A 20517-nucleotide genomic window follows, 5' to 3' on the forward strand; every position below is an offset into this window, starting at 1 on the left:
CTTCTATCTCTCTACTCTGGTCCCCTGGGTGTATCACAAATAGTTCACTCTTCCCCATGTTAAACCTATATCCCGAGAAATCTCCGAACTCCCTCAACATCTGCATAACCTCTATCATTCCCCCCCCGCTGGGTCCGACACATACAACAGTAGGTCATCCGCGTATAGCGAGACTCGGTGTTCTTCTCCCCCTCCAATCACCCCTCTCCATTTCCTGGAGTCTCTCAACGCCATGGCCAAAGGTTCAATTGCCAACGCGAACAACAGTGGAGACAGCGGGCATCCCTGTCTTGTTCCCCTATATAATCGGAAATACTCCGATTTTTGCCGACCCGTGACTACACTTGCCGTTGGGGCCCCATAAAGAAGTTTGACCCAGCTAATAAACCCATTCCCGAACCCAAACTTCCTTAACACCTCCCATAAATACTCCCACTCCACCGTATCAAATGCCTTCTATGCATCCATTGCCGCCACTATCTCTGCCTCCCCCTCCACTGGGGGCATCATTATCACCCCTAATAGTCGTCGCACGTTAACATTCAGTTGTCTCCCTTTTACGAACCCTGTCTGGTCTTCGTGCACCACCCCCGGGACACAGTCCTCTATCCTCGATGCCAGTACCTTTGCCAGCAATTTGGCGTCCACCTTCAATAATGAAATAGGTCTATAGGACCCGCACTGCAACGGATCTTTATCCCTCTTCAAAATTAGCGATATCGTCGCCTCCGACATTGTCGGGGGTAAAGTCCCTCCTTCCCTGGCCTCATTGAACGTCCTCACCAACAACGGGGCCAACAAGTCCACATATTTTCTATTAAATTCCACCGGGAACCCGTCTGGTCCCGGAGCCTTCCCTGCTTGCATGTTCCTCAGCCCCTTAATAACCTCGTCCACCCCAATCGGTGCCCCCAGGCCTTCCACCTCCTGCTCCTCCACCCTCGGGAACCTCAATTGATCCAGGAACTGCCGCATCCCCTCCTCTCCCTCTGGGGGTTGGGACCTATACAGTCCCTCATAAAAGGTCTTGAACACCTCATTTATCTTCCCTGCTCTTCGCACCGTGGCTCCCTTTTCGTCTCTAATTCCCCCTATCTCCCTCGCCGCTGTCCTCTTTCGCAACTGATGAGCCAGCAGGCGACTAGCCTTTTCCCCATATTCATACCTCCTCCCCTGTGCCTTCCTCCACAGCACCTCCGCCTTTCTGGTGGTCAGGAGGTCAAACTCCATCTGGAGTCGTCTCCTCTCCCTATACAGTCCCTCCTCCGGGGTCTCTGCAAATTCCCTATCCACCCTTAAAATCTCCCCCAGTAATCTTTCCCTTTCCTTGGCCTCTGTTTTCCCTTTGTGGGCCCCAATGAAGATCAGCTCTCCTCTGACCACCGCTTTTAGTGCTTCCCATACCACTCCCACACGGACCTCCCCGTCATTGACCTCCAGGTATCTCTCAATACACCCCCGCACTCTTCCACACACTCCCTCGTCTGCCATCAATCCCACATCTAATCGCCAGAGTGCTCTCTGTTCCCTTTCCTCTCCTAGTTCCAGGTCCACCCAGTGTGGGGCATGGTCCGAAACCGCTATGGCTGAATACTGAGCTTCTTCCACCCTTGAGATCAACGACCTTCCCAAAACAAAAAAATCTATCCGGGAGTACACTTTATGGACATGGGAGAAGAAGGAGAACTCCCTGGCAATCGGTCTAAGAAATCGCCATGGATCCACTCCCCCCATTTGGTCCATAAACCCCTTGAGCACCTTGGCCGCTGCCGGCCTTCTTCTGGTCTTTGAGCTGGATCTATCTAGCCCCGGGTCCAGCATGGTATTGAAGTCCCCTCCCAATATCAAGTTTCCTACCTCCAGGTCTGGTATACGCCCCAGCATCCGTCTCATAAATCCCGCATCGTCCCAATTCAGGGCATATACATTAACCAACACGACCTCCATTCCCTCCAGCCTTCCACTCACCATTGCATATCTACCTCCGCTATCTGCTACGATGTTCTTTGCTTCAAATGCTACCCGTTTCCCCACCAATATGGCCACCCCTCTATTCTTTGCATCTAGTCCTGAGTGGAACACCTGTCCCACCCATCCTTTCCTTAACCTAACTTGGTCCGCCACCTTCAGGTGCGTCTCTTGGAGCATAGCCACGTCTGCCCTTAGTCCTTTCAAATGCGCGAGCACTTGGGCCCTTTTAATCGGTCCGTTCAGGCCTCTCACGTTCCACGTGATCAGCCTCACTAGGGGGCTACCTGCCCCCCTCCCGTGTCGACTAGCCATCACCTTCTCTAGGCCAGTCCCATATCCCGCCTCCGCGCTCCCACTCACTCCCAAGCGTCGCATTCCATCCCCGTCGACCCACTCTTTAGCCATTTCCTTTTTGATTTCCGCAGCAGCAACCCAGTTGTCCCCCCCCCCCCCCCGCTAGATCCCTTTCTAGCGTGATTGCTCCCCCCATATTACTTCCGTAAGTCAGCTGACTTCAACTGACCCCGGCTACTCCTGCTCACTCCTTGACCCCCCCCCCCCCCCCCCCCCGTGTGGGGAACTCCCATTCACCTTGCGCCTATCTTCCCGCCATAATCTTTCTGGCGCGGGAACATCCCTTTATCTGACCCGCCTCTTGTGGCGCAGCTCCCTTTCCCCTCCCCCTCCCATTCCTCATTCTCCGCCTATGTCCCTTCTTTCCCCCCTCACCAGCGCCCACATTTCCTAGTGTCTCCCCCCATCCCAATTTACTTCTCTATTTACATCAACCATAACATTAACAATAACATTCACTGCAGTATCAGTCCCTCAGTTCCGATCCAATTTCTCCTCTTTAATAAAGGTCCATGCTTCTTCCGCCGTATCGAAATAATGGTGTCTCTCCTGGTACGTGACCCATAGTCGTGCCGGCTGCAGCATCCCGAACTTCACCTTCTTTTTGTGTAACACCTCCTTGGCTCGGTTAAAACTCGCCCTCCTTCTCGCCACCTCCGCACTTCAATCCTGGTACACCCGTACCACTGCATTCTCCCATCTGCTACTCCGCACCTTTTTAGCCCATCTCAGGACCTCTTCTCTATCTTTAAGGCGGTGAAATCGCACGATTGTCGCCCTGGGTGGTTCTCGCCGGGATCCAATGTGCCCACTCCACCTCCAAGGGGCCCGCAGGGGCCTCAGCACCCATCAATGAGCTTAGCATCGTACTTACATAAGCTCCACAGTCCGCTCCTTCCACTCCCTCAGGGAGACCCAGTATCCGAAGGTTCTTCCTTCGCGCTCTGTTTTCTAGGGCCTCAATCCTTTCAATACACTTTATATGGAGTGCCTCGTGCGTCTGTGTTTTGACCGCCAGGCCCAGGATCTCGTCCTCATTATCCGTCACCTTCTGCTCCACCACGCGGAGCTCTGTCTCCTGGGTCCTTTGTGCCTCCTTGAGCCCCTCAATTGCCTGTAGCATCGGGGTCAGCACCTCCCTCTTTAGTAGCTCCACACACCGTCTCAAAAATTTGTCTTGCTCGGGCCCCCATGTCGCCTGAGCTTTCTCCGCCGCCATCTTGTGTCTTCTCCCTTTCTGTCCCTTTCGTCGACGATTCCTCGCGCTGCAGCCGCCGCCGCCGATATTTTCCTCCTTCGTTGGGGGGGGGGGGGGGGGGGGGACTCCCTACTCACTCACCCCACACCGGGTTGCGTCGCCCAAAAATTTCCCGTTGGGGCTCTTAAAAGAGCCCGAAGGTCCGTCGGAGCTGGAGCCGCCGAAACGTGCGGCTAGCAAGGCATCGCCGCAACCGGAAGTCCCAGCTAGTGCCTCTTAATGGGAGGTGCATTGTGGTTGCAGATCAAGTGGAAATAGTCTGTGAGATGAAATTGCTGAAACTGGCCTCTAGAGAGCGATCAGTAATATTCTGAAGTGCTACACTGGAGTCCTTGGTGCAGGAGAAGAAACATTCTATATCAGCTCGCAATGGGGTAGCACAAAGCCTTCTAATCACCTGACGGCAGACAAGAAGAGGAGGAAAAGAAAGACTTGCATTTATGTAGTGTTTTTCACAACCACCAGACATCTCAAAGTGCTATCCAGCAAATCAAGTGCATTTTTAACTGTAGTTACTGTTATCATGCAGAAAACATGACAACCAATATGTGCTCACAAACAGCAATGTGTTGATGACTGCATTATTATGTTATTGAGGAATAAATAGTGACTAGGATGCCAGGAATAATTCCCCTGCTCTTCTTCGAAATAGTGCCTTGGAATCTTTTGCATCCACCCATGCTGTCACATGGGGCCTAAGTTCAACATCTCATCTGAAAGACAGCACCTCTGAGAATCGCGGGCTCCCTCAGTACTGAACAAGTCATGTCAACTTTGATTTTTGTGCTCAAGCCCTGGAGCCATTGAACAAACATTTGCTGGGACATTGCTTCTTGGAAGTGAATGTAGTGTTGAAAGAAATTAATAATCTGACAAGAATTGTCAAGGTAAGAACTCCTGAATTCACTCTACCTCCATTCCCCACCATCCACAGTCTGCAACAATGAGTATGACACAGTTCAATTGATACCTTTTACATCACAGTCACAAATCCTGCATTGTTGCTAAGTTCACAACTACAACTCACATCTCACACAAACACAGTAGAAGCTATTTAATAATAACTACATTAAACTATCCTACTGGAAGATTCTCGCTAACAAACTTTTTTTTTTTTTTTTTTGCAGCTTCATGACACATGGTCGACTGCCAGTGGAGGAGGAGCAGGGAAACTACATAACCATTCACCCTTTTAGGAGATGATGCTGACAATAACGGGTTGGCGAAGAATGGAAGCCGTCACCAGTAGCAATACTGGTGGACATGCCAAATAGGATTTCATGCCTCCCCCAACCCACTCTTTATCACGAGCTGCTGATGTTTTTGGCATATACTCTTCTTACCCTCTGCTCTCACCACATCACAACCTAACCCTAGTACACTTTTATTTTGAGCAGTTAGTCTGTGGAGGTTCCTCAGTCAGTGAAGAAATATGATGAGTGATGATGAAGATGTATTGTCCTTTGATCTTACTCTTACAGCTACCACCTCACACCTCAACTATGATCATACCCAGAATTGGTAGGCTAGGTTAGAGGAGGACAGATCTGGCAAGTCACAAGCCTGGTTGTTTGGCACGCCATTCACCACAATAAACATTCACTCCATCCACAACTGATGCACAATGACAGCGGTGAATACAATCTACAAGGCGCACTGCACCAACTTACCAAGGCTCCTTAACAGCACCTTCCAAAACCGTGACATTTGCCACCCAGAAGGACAAGGGCAGAAGATGCATGGGAACAGGGAACACCACCACCTGCAGGTTTTCTTCCAAGTCACATGTAATCCTAATATATGCCTTTGATCCTTTACTGTTGTCGGGTCAAAATCCTGGAACTCTCTCAATCATCTCTATGCATGTACCTGCACAACATGGACTACAGTGACTCGAGCAGCAGTTCACCATCACCATCTCGAGGGCAATTAGAGGTGGGCAATAAAAGCTGGCCTAGCCAGCGACACCCACAACCCTTAAAATAAAAAAACGTAAGTTTACAAGAGTCGGGTAGCGGAAGAGGTTGCAACAAGTGCCAGCTCACGAGCAGTTATTCTTTGTTATTTGTTCTGCTGCAAATGACTCGGGTCCTGGCTTCAATGGACCAAATGTCCCATCCGTCGTACGCAGAACATCGAGTCGCCTTAATCAGTGGAATTCACCATGAGCGTCCAGTTAACTCCATGAAAGAGGAACCTGCTGTCCTCTCGCAGCATAACTTTTTTTTTGTATAATCGCTTATTGTCACAAGTAGGCTTCAATGAAGTTACTGTGAAAAGCCCCTAGTCGCCACATTCCGGCGCCTATTCGGGGAGGCCGGTTCGGTCCAAAACTTCTTCCACATTTGCCACTCTGTCAGTGTCTTGCCTGTCAGCTCGCTGTATACTGCTGCATCTTGGTCTGAGATGATGCAAATTACAGTCAGCCCTCTATGCTCAGAACTAGGTTCATGGTTGCTATACAAAGCAACCTGCAGTCCCCTCAATTGAAGCTCTGCAGCCAACTTTCTCCCAAACTCCAACCACTGGGGAAACACCTCAAAGAAGCATCAAGATTGGGAAAATAACCTGAAAGGCAGGCATATGCATGTGAGATTCATTTTTGCTTAGTCTGAGATTAATCATTTGATAAATTTAATTTTGAATTTGTATGTGGTTTGCAGTCAATTGAGGGGAAAAAAGCAAGAAGGGTATAGTGGTAGTGATTGTAAGAAGAAAAAGATGAAACATGGGACTGCTCGTAAATCAGGACTCAATATTGTTGCCATTGGAACTGCTGAATCAGAGCTAGGGCAGAATGGAGCTCTCTTGATTGCTACCTCTCCTGAATTTGTTGGGATGCAAGTATTAGTAAGGGCTCATTTCTCAATGTGGAAATTGTGGAATATGCAGCAGATGACCGTAAGTATTGACCTCCACTCAATGATGTACTGCAGGAATTCCTGAATAGTGCATACAGTGGAAGTGTTTTTTTGAGGATGCCAGTTGTGTCATCAGGAAACGTGTCATCCAGCTAAATCCTTAAGCTCAATTATTCTTCTCTCCATCAGAAGAGAAGGAAATAGAAGTGTTACTTTTTGTTTATAGAGCCTTGATACAGTAGTGCAGTGTATTGCGATGTTGCTTGCATTCCAATCTTGAGGAAGACTGTTACCTTTTAAAAATAAATCTGAACTCTCAGTTGTTAACTGAAAGAATTGCAACAAAAAATTTCACATTTTAAAACTTATTGTATAAGAATCTAACAAAACAAGTACTATTAATCTAACACTGTATATATTTCATCGCTACTTAGATTATAAACCCAAAAATCTCAACACATCACTTTCTGTTCGATATTTAAGAGCCCCTAAATGTTACAGGATCTTGAAAGGGTCTTCACTTCTCCTGGGACCAAATTAAGGTTTGGCCCATCTCTGAGATTCAGTTTGATTTTCCTCCGGTGTCCCTGCAGTTCTCTGACAGAGGAGATTTATTGGGGTCTTTTTACTGGCATTCGGCCAGGCAACGCTCCAACTTTTTTTTAAGTGCCTCATGTTTATGTGGGCACTCCAACACAAACATGGGCTTAACTGCCTTCTTGTTCAGTAGCCTACAACATGACAAGCTTTTTCTCTGCCTGTTTCCTGTTCCAGCTCCACAGGTACATTGACTGTTTCAATGCTATTGCCAAGCTTACCAACGGTTTCTGAGACAAAACACATAGATATATCCAAATCAAAATACTGGATCCCTGAAACCTATCCCCATGATAACATTACACACATGGGATGTCCCAGATAGAGATTTCAATTAACTTTCATTCCCAAACTTGTCATTTGATCCAAAAAGTATATGGAGACTTTAAGACCTTGTCTTGTTTACCAATTGATTTTCTTTGTTCTGGGGAAATTACATGAATAACTCATCCCTAATGAAGACGAGACAATTCTCAGATTTACTGTCTTCTGTTCTCCAGTTAAATGGTCCCACCTGCTGTTCTGGTCCTAACTCTGACCTTGTAAGTATACATGGAAGAATGTTTGTATGATCTAGCAGCTAATGAATTCCAGAATTTCAATGACCTATTAAAAATGTAATTTCCAAAACATGTGAATCAGAAAATTAAATATTTCCCACAGTCCTTTTGTAGCCTGCAAACAGCCAAAGCATGAAAGTTGAAAGCAGCAGTGACCTTGACAACTACAAGTAGTGTCCTTGTTTGAGGTTACAGTTGTAACTATAACAGCTGACATATCTCATGCATTGCCCCTTAGTGAAGTTAAAGTAGAAGAAATGCTCCTGAGGCCATCTATGGACATGACCTTCTGCTGAGATTTCTCCTTCTCCTGGCAGCTTATCTACTCTTTGCTGTCTTCCTTCATACTTCCAGTCATGCTCTAGAACCTTGTTTTAAAAGATATATGTAGTCTGTAAATATATATATCTTTTAAGACCCCATTTAATAATTAAAATGTAGTTTACTGTTTTAGATAATGAACTAAAAATTGGTTTACCCTGTTTTTTGGGTGCTGGGGTTCATGATTCGCAACCTGTTTCCTTGGGGGTGGACAGCAAGTAAATTTGATGCTGCTAAAAACTAACATTGATTGCAGCATAGGGGCAAGTGGATTCTCAGCTGCTGGCTGCTTATGTGCTCAGTAGGGGGATGCAACATTGCACTGATAACAGGTGGTGCACTCGACCTGCTCATAAAGGCAGACTGCCCCTTTTAAAGGGACGCTACACCAAATAATATTAGCCCAATTTAAAGCATGTAACCTGGAACATCAAGATGGAGAGGAATTCCAGATAACGAATACGCCACAGGAGACATTGGTTGTCCAGATGGACAGGAGAAGAGAGAGACTATGGTTCATTGGGGAGCAGGATGCCCTCAAGAACCAGCCTCCGAAGGAAGTAGGAGCAGTGGTCAAGGAGGTCAATTCCAGCATGTGACCTTAAGGACCTGACTGTTGCCACAAAAAGACTAATAACCTCGCATGGAAAGCTAGGGGGTGGTGAATGCATCTTCACATGTCATCTCTAACCCATCAGCCCCTCATACTGCTCAATGCACAGCACCGGATCACTCGCCTAGCAGCATCCCTGACACTCAGAAATTCATACCTAATATCCAGATACCTATACCGCACCTCATGCTCACACCCATCCCTTGTTGCGTTCACATATCTCCAGCTATACAGCTATATCCGGCAAATCATCCAAATACAGTTCAACACAACCACTGACATTCTGCCCTCTCGCTTCCAGGAGAAGGTAGGGCATGAAGAAGCGAGCAGAGCAGAACTGGTGGGGGACCAGAACACCTGCATCTTAGCCCCACAGGGGAGATGGCTGCCCACATCAGGGCCAGCTGCAACAGAACCATGTCATCCACTATGCTGAAAACTTGAGGACGGCGGTCTGTTCCTGCCTCATGCCTTTCTCAGCTCCCAGTTCACCCTCATCTTGAGCATGATGTGATGAACAAGCTGCTAAAGGTGTGACCATGGACCTCTTGCTTCCCACCCCACCCACTTGTCTTCACACCAAATTTCCTCTTCTGATTTGTTTGCTTTCAGACACCCAAGAACTGCCCAAGGAACCAGAGGAAGAACATGAGCACAGCACTGATGAAGTTGCCCCGTCATTTGATATTGCATTCGCAGCCACCTACTCAGATACTTCTGCTGAGCATATCTTGGAGGCTGCTGTTGAGTTTGCACGTGGTGAGTCACTGGGCATGAGTGGCTACAGCCACACCAGCAGTAAAGGTGGTTCATTTGTCAGCTCGCCAGAGAGCAAGGTGACAGAGAACTCTGGTGAGGACCTCAAGGAGGGGCCATAAGGGAAAGTGCTGACGAGCATGCACCCCAAAACACTGAGTATATTGACTGGACTGCCGGCCAGACTCCTGTTGCTGTTGAAGAACATGGAGGTGACCGGCTTCAGCTTAACAGAGGGCATCACACTCCGCTGCAGCCTCAGCTCCATCTCCCTGTTGTCCTGCTGACCCAGAAGCACTGCAACTGCAGCCTCATACATGTAGCTTTTGTGTGGACAGGTCACCTATTCCTTCACTGCCCTTGTGAGGGTGTGGCAACACCCCCTGTCAAGTCAAAGAACTCACCACACGCCTCCAAAAACTCCACAGTGCTGCTTGACGTTTTGTAACAGCGGACCTTCTTCAAAATTTACTTCCTTGCAGCTCAACACTTCTTTGTGGAGTGACGCACAGATCTGTGTGACCTAAATTCAGAAGCCTGTTCTCACATCACCCATTGGGGCTGCATGTCATCAGGATAGCACCCTGTCATTTACTTTCAGTGCACACAGGGAACACCAAGATGTGCATGCTTCTCAAGATGGCATACCAGAGTCAGCTAGTGGTGCCATGTGTACCTCCAGGAGGGTGCTTATGTAGAAGATAAAATTCACACCCAAAGTTTTTCATTCACGGGATGAGAGCATTGCTGGCCAGCAGTTATTGCCCTTGAACTGAGCACTTGTTAGGCAATTTCAGGAGCGCATTTTAAGATTCTACCACATTGCTCTGGGTTTGGAGGTACATGTAGGCCAAACTAGGTAAGGATGGCAGATTTCTTTTCTAACATGGTTCCATGGTTTTTAATTGCAGATTTTTATTGAATTCAAATTTCATTATCTGCCTTTGTGGGGTTTGAACCCAAATCACCAGAGCATCAACCTGGCTCTGAATGGTCAAGTGAAATTACCACGAGGCCACTGCTTCAAAATGTTCTGTGATCTGTCGTTTGATCTAAATCCTTCAATTTAAATGATATCCCTATTATATTATATTCCTATTATGGGCTGGCACAGTGGTTAGACCCAGGTTTGATTCTGACCTTGGGTGACTGTGTGGAGTTTGCACATTCTCCCTGCATCTGTGTGGCATTCCTCAGGGTGCTCTGGTTTCATCCCACAGTATGCAATATGCAGGCTAGGTGGATGTGTGTCCAAATGGTTAGGTGGGATTACAGGGTTACAGGAGTAGGGTGGGAGCATGGGCCTAGGTACAGTGTTCTTTCGGAGTGTCAGTGCAGATTCAATGGGCCGAATAGCCTCCTTTTGTACCATAAGGATTCTAAGTTCAAGGATCCAATGTTTGTAATTATAGCTATTCATGGTCAAGGTGCAGATTATTATGCACCATCTGCTCCATGCCCCATTCCTGTTAAAATCTGTTTGTGCATTGTGTCTTAGGTGTAGCAGCAGCAGCAGGTGTCGGAGTCATCGCAGTAGCAGTCTCTGTGATTTATTTTGGGAACTTCATTGGTGTAAGTGCAGCTTAACTACTATGAATGACATTTTCTAAAATGCTATTTCATGTCTTTCTATATGAACCAATCATTTGGTTTGCTAGGTCTTCCCTTGTTAATGCCAACAAAATCATGCTGTCTTCATACCTTCTGAAATTGAGCAGTACTTTGGCCCAGATATTTAGAGACCGGACCCACCCCCAAGATGCGTTCCAGTACGCTGCAGGAGTCCCTGAATGCACTGGTTCCAAGGGAATTGCCCAGGAACTTTGAACTTCCTTTCTACCGGGGATCCTCCAGTAAAGTCTCCCAACTAGTAGCTCGAGCCTGAAACTTCAGACAGTTACGAAATACTAACCTGAATAGTTACCCAGGAAACCTTGGAGAGAAAACCCTTTGTCTAACTCCTGGACAACTATACAACCGACACCCCCAACTCTCCACTCGTCCCGCTGACTTTCAACGCAACCAGGGAGGCATGGTGACGCAGTGGTTAGCACTGCTGCTTCACGGCGCCAAGGACCCGGGTTTGATCCCAGCCCCGGGTCACTGTCCATGTGGAGTTTCCACATTTTCCCTGTGTCTGCATGGGTCTCACCCCCCTAAATCCAAAGACGTGCAGGGTGGACGAATTGACTATGCTAAATTGTCCCTTAATTGGAAAAAAAATAATTGGGGACTCGTAATTTATTTTTAAAAATAACTTCCACCCCACCCTGATTTGACAACCAGTCCCCCCAAACTGCCTAGTCCCTACCACATGACTCCCCCTACGCCTAAGTAACCCCCAACACATGACAAACCTCCCCCCCCCGCCTTGATCTCCTAACTCCCCAACACCACAATTCCCCCTCCAATATGACCTGACTAGCTGCTACCTCTCTTTTCTCCCCCCCCCCCCCCCCCCAAACCATCAAATTTGCACCCCCGTTCCTGACCAACCTCTACTCCCAGGCCGCAACACGACCTGACTCGCCCCCGATTTGACAACCCCTTCTGAGCCAACAACACCCCCAACCTACTCAGTCACCCTACCTACATCAGCCATCTCCACCCTACCTAGCTCTCTCTCTGCCTATCCCCCCCCCCGGCCCACTCCCTGCCTCGCCCCACTGCCCCTTTGGTCAGCACTACAAAGAAGCAATTCAGGTGAAAACATGCACTATAAAGATCAATTTCTGAATGTTTTAATGTTATTTATACAAAACCAAGTTTGAGTTAATTATGCGGTAAATTAAACTCCCCTAAGAAATAACGAGATAACAATCTTTCTTCCTGTCTACACACATGCTGACAGCAAATTATTTGCATGGAGAAAAATTAAGAAATCGCCAAAATGAGTATCTATCGAGGTCTCATCATAAATTTGCTTATTTTTGGAATTACACTGTTTCATTATAGAAAATGTATTATTTAATTTCCACTTCTAATGTATACATATTGCATGAAAACATTGTGAGCCAACTGTCTATAAAAATTGAGGAAAGATGACCAAAGTGAAGTTCCATTGCTTTTACTATGTTTGTACTGTTACTTTCTCAGTTGATGTTATAACTGGACTGTAAGATCCAAGAACGGAACCCATGCTCAAAAGGGCGTAACTCTTTTTATAAAATGTGAAGGAACAGTCATGGGGCTGCTAATTAGTTTTTTAAAAAGTATTTTATTGAAGTTTTCATTTTGTAAAACACAAAATAAACAAATCAATGCAAACAAAATATCATTTGCAAACCCTTGAAAGAAAGAAAGTCCCCAACCCACCCCCAAAACCATTGACTGTGCCCAATTCCTAAAAATAGAAGACAAAAGGTCACCACCGCCAGTTGACCAGGGCCTACCCAAGTCAGCCATCAAACCCGTACGTAAGGTGAGACAATGCAAATCTTAGTCCTTGCCCCAGCCGCCTCCCATCAGTCCCCTTTCTCCAACCCCCCCCCCCACCTGAAAAGCTTACCAGTAAAACAACTCCCTCCTCTTTCCCCCCTCCCTACCAAACAAATCAGCTAGGCTCACTGAACCGTGTCCAACCAGGTCCAGCAAGCTGCAGCTCCTCCCTCCACCTCAGTCCTGTTTACCAGCTAAAGTTTTACAGCTAGCAAATGTAAACCCCCACCCAGGGTGTATGCTCAAAGAACAAAGAAAAATAACACTCCCCAGTCCATACCCCCCTGCAGAAGAGTAATCAAAACCCAACACCCTTATCATACATAAACTCCCCCCAAGGGTCATATATTCCCCATACTGTTACCCTGGCCACCACCCCCCGACAACCGTTGCCCCCTCAATCCCAAACATGCAACAACACACATCTCAAACCAACCCCATGCAACCGTCCCCATTAAAGCCCAGTCAAATCCATTTAATCAAGCCCATGCTCCTATTATTTATTGGCAAAAACCTCTGCCTCCTCCGGTGTATTGAAGAAATATTCCTTTAACTGAAAAGTAATTATCAGGCTCGCCGGGTGCACCACTCCAAACCTGACTCCACTCTTGAATAGTGCTGACTTTGCCTTATTAAAAGCCGCACACCGCTTTGCCAACTCTGCTCTGACATCCTGGTATATCCAGATGATGCTTCCTTCCCACCTCAAGTCCCAATTCACTTTGGCACATTGCAGAACCCGCTCCTTCTCCCGGAAGCTGTGGAATCCAATAATCACCGCCTGCAGTAGCTCATTCGCCCGAGATTTCTGCCAGAGTACTCGGTGGACCCAATCCAACTCTGGAGGGGACATTCACCCGTCTCCCCCTTACCTCTCCCCAAAAAGCTTGGCAAACATCTGTGAAAAGTATTCAGTCGGCTTCAGACCCTCCATAATTGGGCAGCACGGTAGCCTTGTGGATAGCACAATTGCTTCACAGCTCCAGGGTCCCAGGTTCGATTCCGGCTTGGGTCACTGTCTGTGTGGCGTCTGCACATCCTCCCTGTGTGTGCGTGGGTTTCCTCCGGGTGCTTCGGTTTCCTCCCACAATCCAAAGATGTGCAGGTTAGGTGGATTGGCCATGATAAATTGCCCTTAGTCTCCAAAATTGCCCTTAGTGTTGGGTGGGGTTACTGGGTTATGGGGATCGGGTGGCGGTGTTGACCTTGGGTAGGGTGCTCTTTCCAAGAGCCGGTGCAGACTCGATGGGCCGAATGGCCTCCTTCTGCACTGTAAATTCTATAATTCTATAACCCCACGATTCTGAGGTCCTGTCTCCTCGACCTGTTCTACAAGTCAGCTACCTTTGCCCTCAGAGTCTTATTTGTTTCCTCCACCAGCATCATCTCTGCTTCTAAGAAGTGATTCGATCACCTTGCCATGACAAGGCTGGCTCCACGCCCTTCAACCCCGCTCCATGCTCCTTCACAGCCTCCTAAATTTTTCCCCAGCTTTTCCCAAATTGGGACAAGTGCCTCCGCAATTAACCACTTAAGGTTCACCATGCCTGCTCATCAAAATGCTTACCAAACTGTTTTTCAAACAGCTACGCATCACCCCATCAGTGTTTCCACCATGATATGAGCAGACACACCCAAGGCCGGACCCACCACCTTCCTTCCTGAGCTATGTGGGCATTCTTCCTGCCACCGACCATCTCCATAGATTTCAACATATTTTCACCGACAAATTCCTTATCCCATACGATAGGCCAGTTTAAAATCCACGACAACCGGGTTAAAAAGTCCAAAAACCCAAGACCTTGGCGGAAGCTACCTGCTGTGCACTCATCTCCTCCCTGTCGCTACCAGATTACAAGTACATCTTAATCAACAGTGGTCTCACTAACAGTCTCCAAAGGTTAGCTCTGTTCTCCCTCCATAGATGCTGTCAGACCCGCTTAGATTTTTCAGCATTTTCTGTTTATGTTGCAACTTAAAATTATATCTCACTTCTAATGTTTACCAAGACAAATATAATTCCCTTAAAGCTACCTTTGTTTTCCTAACAGTACCGTAATCCTCCCTTCAACCTTAATTCGCACCTCTGTGCTTAATGTAGGATCTTAACTTGTAAATACAGAAATGCTATCTGTGAAGTCATTTTGACATTGAAACATGAAAATGGGACTGGGGTAGCCATTCGGCCTCTTGAGATGCTCTGCAGTTTACTATGACCATCGAGATGTAACAAGCAAATGGGTAATGTGGATCCTGTAGATGTAGTATATCTGGACTTCCGCAAGGCGTTAGATAAGGTGCCACACAGAAGGTTAATTCACAAGGTGAAATCACATGGGATATGGGGAACTTATTAGCTTGGATAAAAGACAGGCTGACGGACAGGAGACAGAGAGTTGGGATAAATGGGTCTTTTTTCTGGATGGCAAGATGTAACTAGTGGGGTGCCAAAGGCTTCGACCCTTGGGCCAGGCCCTAGCTATTTACAACCTATATTAACAAATTGGATACAGGGTTAGAAGGCTCTATAGCCAAATTTGCAGATGACACAAAAATAGGTGGGACAGTAAGTTGCAATGAGGAACAGTTTTGGCCTATACCCTCGAGAGTTTACAAGAATGAGGGGCGATTAAATTGAAGTGTACAAGATGCTAAGAGGTATGGATAACATAAATGTGGAGCAGATGCTTCCTCTTGTGGGACATTCTAAAACGAGAGGTCATAATCTTAGAATAAGAGGTAGCAAATTTAAAACCGATTTGAGGAGAAACTACTTCTCCCAAGGGGTTGTGAATCTGTGGAATTCGCTACCCCAGAGTGTGGTGGATGCAGGGTCAGTGAGCAAATTTAAGGAGGAGTTAAACAGATTTTTAATTGGTAATGGGTTGAAGGTTATGGAGAACAGGCAGGACAGTGGAGTTGAGGCCAGGATGGGATCAACCATGATCACATTGGCAGTGTTTATGCTCGGGAGGCTAAATTGCCTACTCCTGTTCAATTGCAAATTCCTCATATGTTCCCTGGTAGTGGAGTCTCAGTCATAGGCGCACCCCTTATTTGCCAGCATTGCCATTCATGCTGCTTGGAATAGCATCAGTCTCTGATAGCAAAAGATACAGAGGCTACAACAGGACCGCAACTGATGCAACGACTATCAGTACCCTCCCTGCTTCCCACCAGTTATACTGCATTTTGGCCTGATGACTGACTGAGTCCTCCAATCTCCTGGCCTTTCCAATGGCCAGAGTCATCTGCATCCCTCCCCTCATGATTATTTGACGGCTTGCTTCCATAAACACTTCGCTAGTGAACAGGGCCCTTTCCACGGCTCCCCAGATGAAGTCTCCCACAGTAAAGGAGTTTACGATCTGTAAGCAGGAAGCACTCTAATCCTTCATATATGTACCTTGTTTTGTCCATCAGAAATCACCACTGTAGAAGAAATTTGGACCTCCTTGAATGCTCCTGTAGGGGGGGTTATCTGACACCTCGATGGCTGAATCATTACTGATGGGTTTCACGATATCGCAGGAGCAAAGGATGCAATGCTGCGATTCAATATCACATTCTTGTGTTGCCACCAGTAGGGTGTTATTCCACCCAGAACTGTATATCCATGGAATCCTACTCTGTATACCCACCCATCTTTCTTCACACCCAGGAATTTTTATCTAAATCTATACTCCTCAGAAATCCTAATGAGTCTCCTTGCCCCCAATTATGGGCTGTACAATCCTGTTGTTCCTCCTGTAAAGTGATAAAGTCCAATTTCTCAATGGTCTGGTATATGTGCGAGGTGTGGTGCCAAGTCAATATCAGACTTAACATTATCTATCAAGTACTAAGCCAGAATGTCACATGCCCTCCCCTTAGACTGAGAATCTTTTGCATTAATGATGGTCTGGGGAAGGGGCGGCACGGTGACACAGTGGTTAGCACTGCTGCCTCATTGCACTGAGGAACCGGATTCGATCCCGGCCCTGGATCACTGTCCGTGTGGAGTTTGCACATTCTCCCAGTGTCTGCGTGGGTCTCACCCCCCACAATTCAAAGATGTGCAGGGTAGGTGGATTGGCCACACTAAATTGCCCCTTAATTGGAAAAAAAAAGAATTGGGTACTCTCAAAAAAAAAAAATGTTTAAATAATGGGATAGTGGTTATAACCCTTCCATTATGCCTTCTCCCTGGACCTGGACCGCTGTAAGTGCATCTTTGGTTCCACTCGCCATGAGCCCCAACCCTCCTGCAGTCTCTTTTGGCTAACCCCCATGAGGCATAATCATTCATACCAGAGATCTCTAGTGACTTTAAGGCTGAATTAGCATTTCCAAACAACCCCCCACACGCACATCTCCCTAGAAACTTTGTCTCTTCCTTCCCTTCCTAGTGTCCTGACTTCCCGGAGCTATGTGGGTTTGTTAATCCTGGCTTAATTGCCGTCATGCTAATCTCGCCCAGCTAGCGGACTTCGTATGATCGCCACAGTCCTCTAGCAGGGTTGGGGCACGCCAGGTCAAATTATAGGTCACCTCTAGAGTCATCATTGTGACATTGTATAACATTTCTTTAGGCTTCCCTGCTTTCACTATCCCATCAGGGGGCAATGTCATGACGGCTGGGCACTTGGGTGGATTTCTGATACTCTCAAACGCCACGTATTGCTACTACCGAGTCATTCAATAACATCTCTGCATCATTCTTGACAATATTGCCCCTCCAATCCTAGTTCCCACACAACCATGGACAAATATGTCTATCCTGCTGTGACATTCAGCCCTGCGTTGGACACCCATACGGGGCCTCCACCTACTGACACTGAGCACATGTACCAGAATTGTGCCATACCCGAGCTGGTGTCACACACTCCGATATGTCCATGTTGCCAGCTGTATCGTTAGTGTACGTTGTGGATGTCTGACCCAGATATGTAGCACATAACCCGGTTCACAGCAAGGGTCACAATTGTCCAGAAACCAACAGCATCCCACCGGGTAGAACACTGTTCCGAGCAATGCGTGGCTCAGCCAGTCACACTTGGGATTACGTAAGCAGAATGTAACTCCAACTCAGGGTAAGGTGATCTGTGTCAGTTCGCTCTCGTCGCTCTTTCCTGTTAGGATGATTTGGATGGTGCGATGGCTGTCGTGAGTAACCCTATCTGAAATCTGCATAATTGGTCCTCAGCCACTCCTTTCGGTAATTGAACGTATTCCCTGGATGCAGGCAAAAGTCCTTATCAATGTTCATGGTTGTTGCTTCCCATGCTGCTAATCCTGTATCGAGGATGAATACAGTTGCAGCCAACCTCCAACTTGTCATTGCTCTGGGGATTACCTGAAACAAAATAATTTGGTGAGCAACTGGTGGCTTTCCTGCTGATAGAAACAGGCTGAGAGATAGAGGGCTTTACCTGTGACCAATGCTTCTACCTGCTTCCCCCTGGCATATCGAGACACACAGGTGTCTCTTGTCATTATTACCTCGTTTGGTGCCTGCCATCTTGGGGTATATCCAGTCAGCCAGGGGACCTCTTCACCATAACCTTCTCCGGTAACTCTTGGGACCCCTGGTCCCCCATGTTACATTCCTGATTTGCTATCTCTTGTTGCTGTCACACCTCTGCCCTTAACTCTTTTAATTGTTCACACAATGTAATCACATACCTACTGATTTTACCTCGTAATGGTCTGACATCTTTATTACCTCATGCGGTTCCCTCTGGGAGTCGCATAGTCCTTCCTGTCATTAATTTGAATGAGGACAGTCCAGTTGTCCAGTTCGGGTGGCTCACAGTCACATCAAGATTAACGGAAGTACATCCACCCACCCCTGTCATGTTTGCTCTATGGCCTTAGCAATAGCTGTTTTTAGGATCCTAGTCACCTGTTCTACCACGCCTGAGCTTTGAGGTGATATGGGGTGTGAAATATTTGCTTTATTCCTAATAACTTGACACACTTTCCTCATTGCCCTTCCTGTGAAGTGAGTTCCCTGATCCAAATCTATTTGGACAGGTATTCCCCACCTTGGTATTACCTCTTCCATCAGAATTTTACTACTCTTGTCTTCCGGTGGCGACCATGGAGGAGTAGGTCGCACATTTGATAGCTCCCGCCTGTAACGGACTTTTGGACCTTTTTCCTTGTTTTTTTTTGATTTTATGGGATAAAGCAGTGAAAAGTGAGACAGTAAGGAGAAACCCCCCTCCCGTGTGTGGAGAATTGGATCAGAAGTGGCCTTGTGAAAAGACAAAGTCCTATAAGGGAGACGCAAGCAGAACTGGTAACACGGGACAGCATGGCGGAGAGCAAGGGCCGTGGGGAGACGGCACAGTGGTCGACGGAGCAGCTGGTGACGTTTTTCGCGGATTGCTTCGCCAAGCTGAAGAAGGACACGCTGGACCCGATTAAGGCTTCGATTGATCAAGTGGTTCAGAATCAAGAAACCCACGGGAGAGCGATCCAGGGAGTTGAACAAAAGTTGTCTGAGCACGAGAAGTATATAACCATGCTGGAAAGCAAGATGGGGATGATAAATGACCGCCAGAAAAGAATGCAAGAGAAGCTGGAGGACCTGTAGAATAGGTCCAGGAGGCAGAATCTCAGAATTGTTGGCCTCCCTGAAGGCAGTGAGGGATCGGATGTGAGAGCCTATGTGATGGACATGTTGGAGAAGTTGACGGGCTGGGGCATTTCCTCGGCCCCTGGAATTGGACAGAGCGCACAGAGCCATCGCGAGGAATCCCAGAGCGAACGAGCCGCCGAGGGCCATGGTGGTACGTTTTCACAGTTTCATGGATAAGGAACACATTTTGCGGTGGGCCAAGGAAGAATGCAGCAGCAAGTGGGAGAACTGTGAGTTGCGCATCTATCAGGACCTGGGAGAGGATTTGGCCAAGAGGCGAGCTGGGTTCAATCGGGCAAAAACGACCCTCTTTAAGAAGGGGCTGGAGTTCGGGATGCTGTACCCAGCCCGCCTGTGGGTCACACATGAGGAATGGGACTTCTACTTTGAAATGCCAGACGCAATATGGACCTTTGTTAAAGAAATGGAGCTGGAGGCGAATTAAAAGACACTTAAGCCTTGGAGAAGTACTGTGGCAGCGATTTGTGGTGCTGGATTGTATAGATTTAAGTAGCTCTATGTGAAATAATGGGCTGTGTGGATGGTTAAAGGTTGATCTGTCTTGCAGGGACCTTGTTAGAGAGGGGATAGATGGGCTTTGTATTTAGTTCTGCTTTTTGGGTGACTATTTTTCTAAAGTGACTGTTTCTTCACTGTTTTTCTGTTGTTTGTTTACTGGGGAATGTGATGCTTTTAAAATGTTTATTCATGTGGGGGGAGAGAGGAGAGTCCAATAGGGAGACAGACTGCTTGGTGCCAGGGGCGGGAGCTATCGAGTTATCATGGGTCAGCTGACTCTCGGAAGCGTGGTAGGGGGTGAGCAGGTGTTAAGCTGGAGCTTGTCTTGGGGGATTGGGTTTCTAAGCGATCTGTGGGCAGGTTAACAAGTCCATCCAGAACTACCTGGAAACAAATGATACGGCGGAGGTCTCTGCAGCGACGGTCTGGGAAGCTTTGAAGGCAGTAGTCAGAGGGGAATTAATCTCGATACGGGCCCACAGAGAAAAGGTGGAACGGGCTGAGAGGGATAGATTAGTGGAGGAGATACTCCAGGTGGACAGGAGATACTGGGAGGCCCCGGACGCGGGGCTATTGAGGGAGCGGTGGAGGTTACAGGTGGAATTTGGGCTGTTGACCACAGGGAAAGCAGTGGAACAGTTGAG

General features: G+C 47.4%; 1 protein-coding gene across 6 annotated transcripts in view; it reads left to right on the forward strand.

The window, feature by feature from the left end:
- The window catches only part of odr4 (odr-4 GPCR localization factor homolog), a 181699-nt gene that overhangs the window by 138640 nt on the left and 22542 nt on the right, over positions 1-20517 (forward strand). For 4 of the 6 annotated variants that reach the window (XM_072511214.1, XM_072511213.1, XM_072511217.1 and 1 more), the window contains 2 exons: positions 9148-9294; positions 10790-10863. In XM_072511214.1, the coding sequence (XP_072367315.1) occupies positions 9148-9294; positions 10790-10863 (221 nt within the window). The remainder of the gene's footprint in view (positions 1-9147; positions 9295-10789; positions 10864-20517) is intronic. The other 2 variants (XM_072511218.1, XM_072511219.1) reach the window with 1 other exon arrangement.

The sequence above is a fragment of the Scyliorhinus torazame genome, chromosome 7, assembly GCF_047496885.1.
Source record: "Scyliorhinus torazame isolate Kashiwa2021f chromosome 7, sScyTor2.1, whole genome shotgun sequence".
In the NCBI taxonomy this organism is placed as follows: domain Eukaryota; kingdom Metazoa; phylum Chordata; class Chondrichthyes; order Carcharhiniformes; family Scyliorhinidae; genus Scyliorhinus; species Scyliorhinus torazame.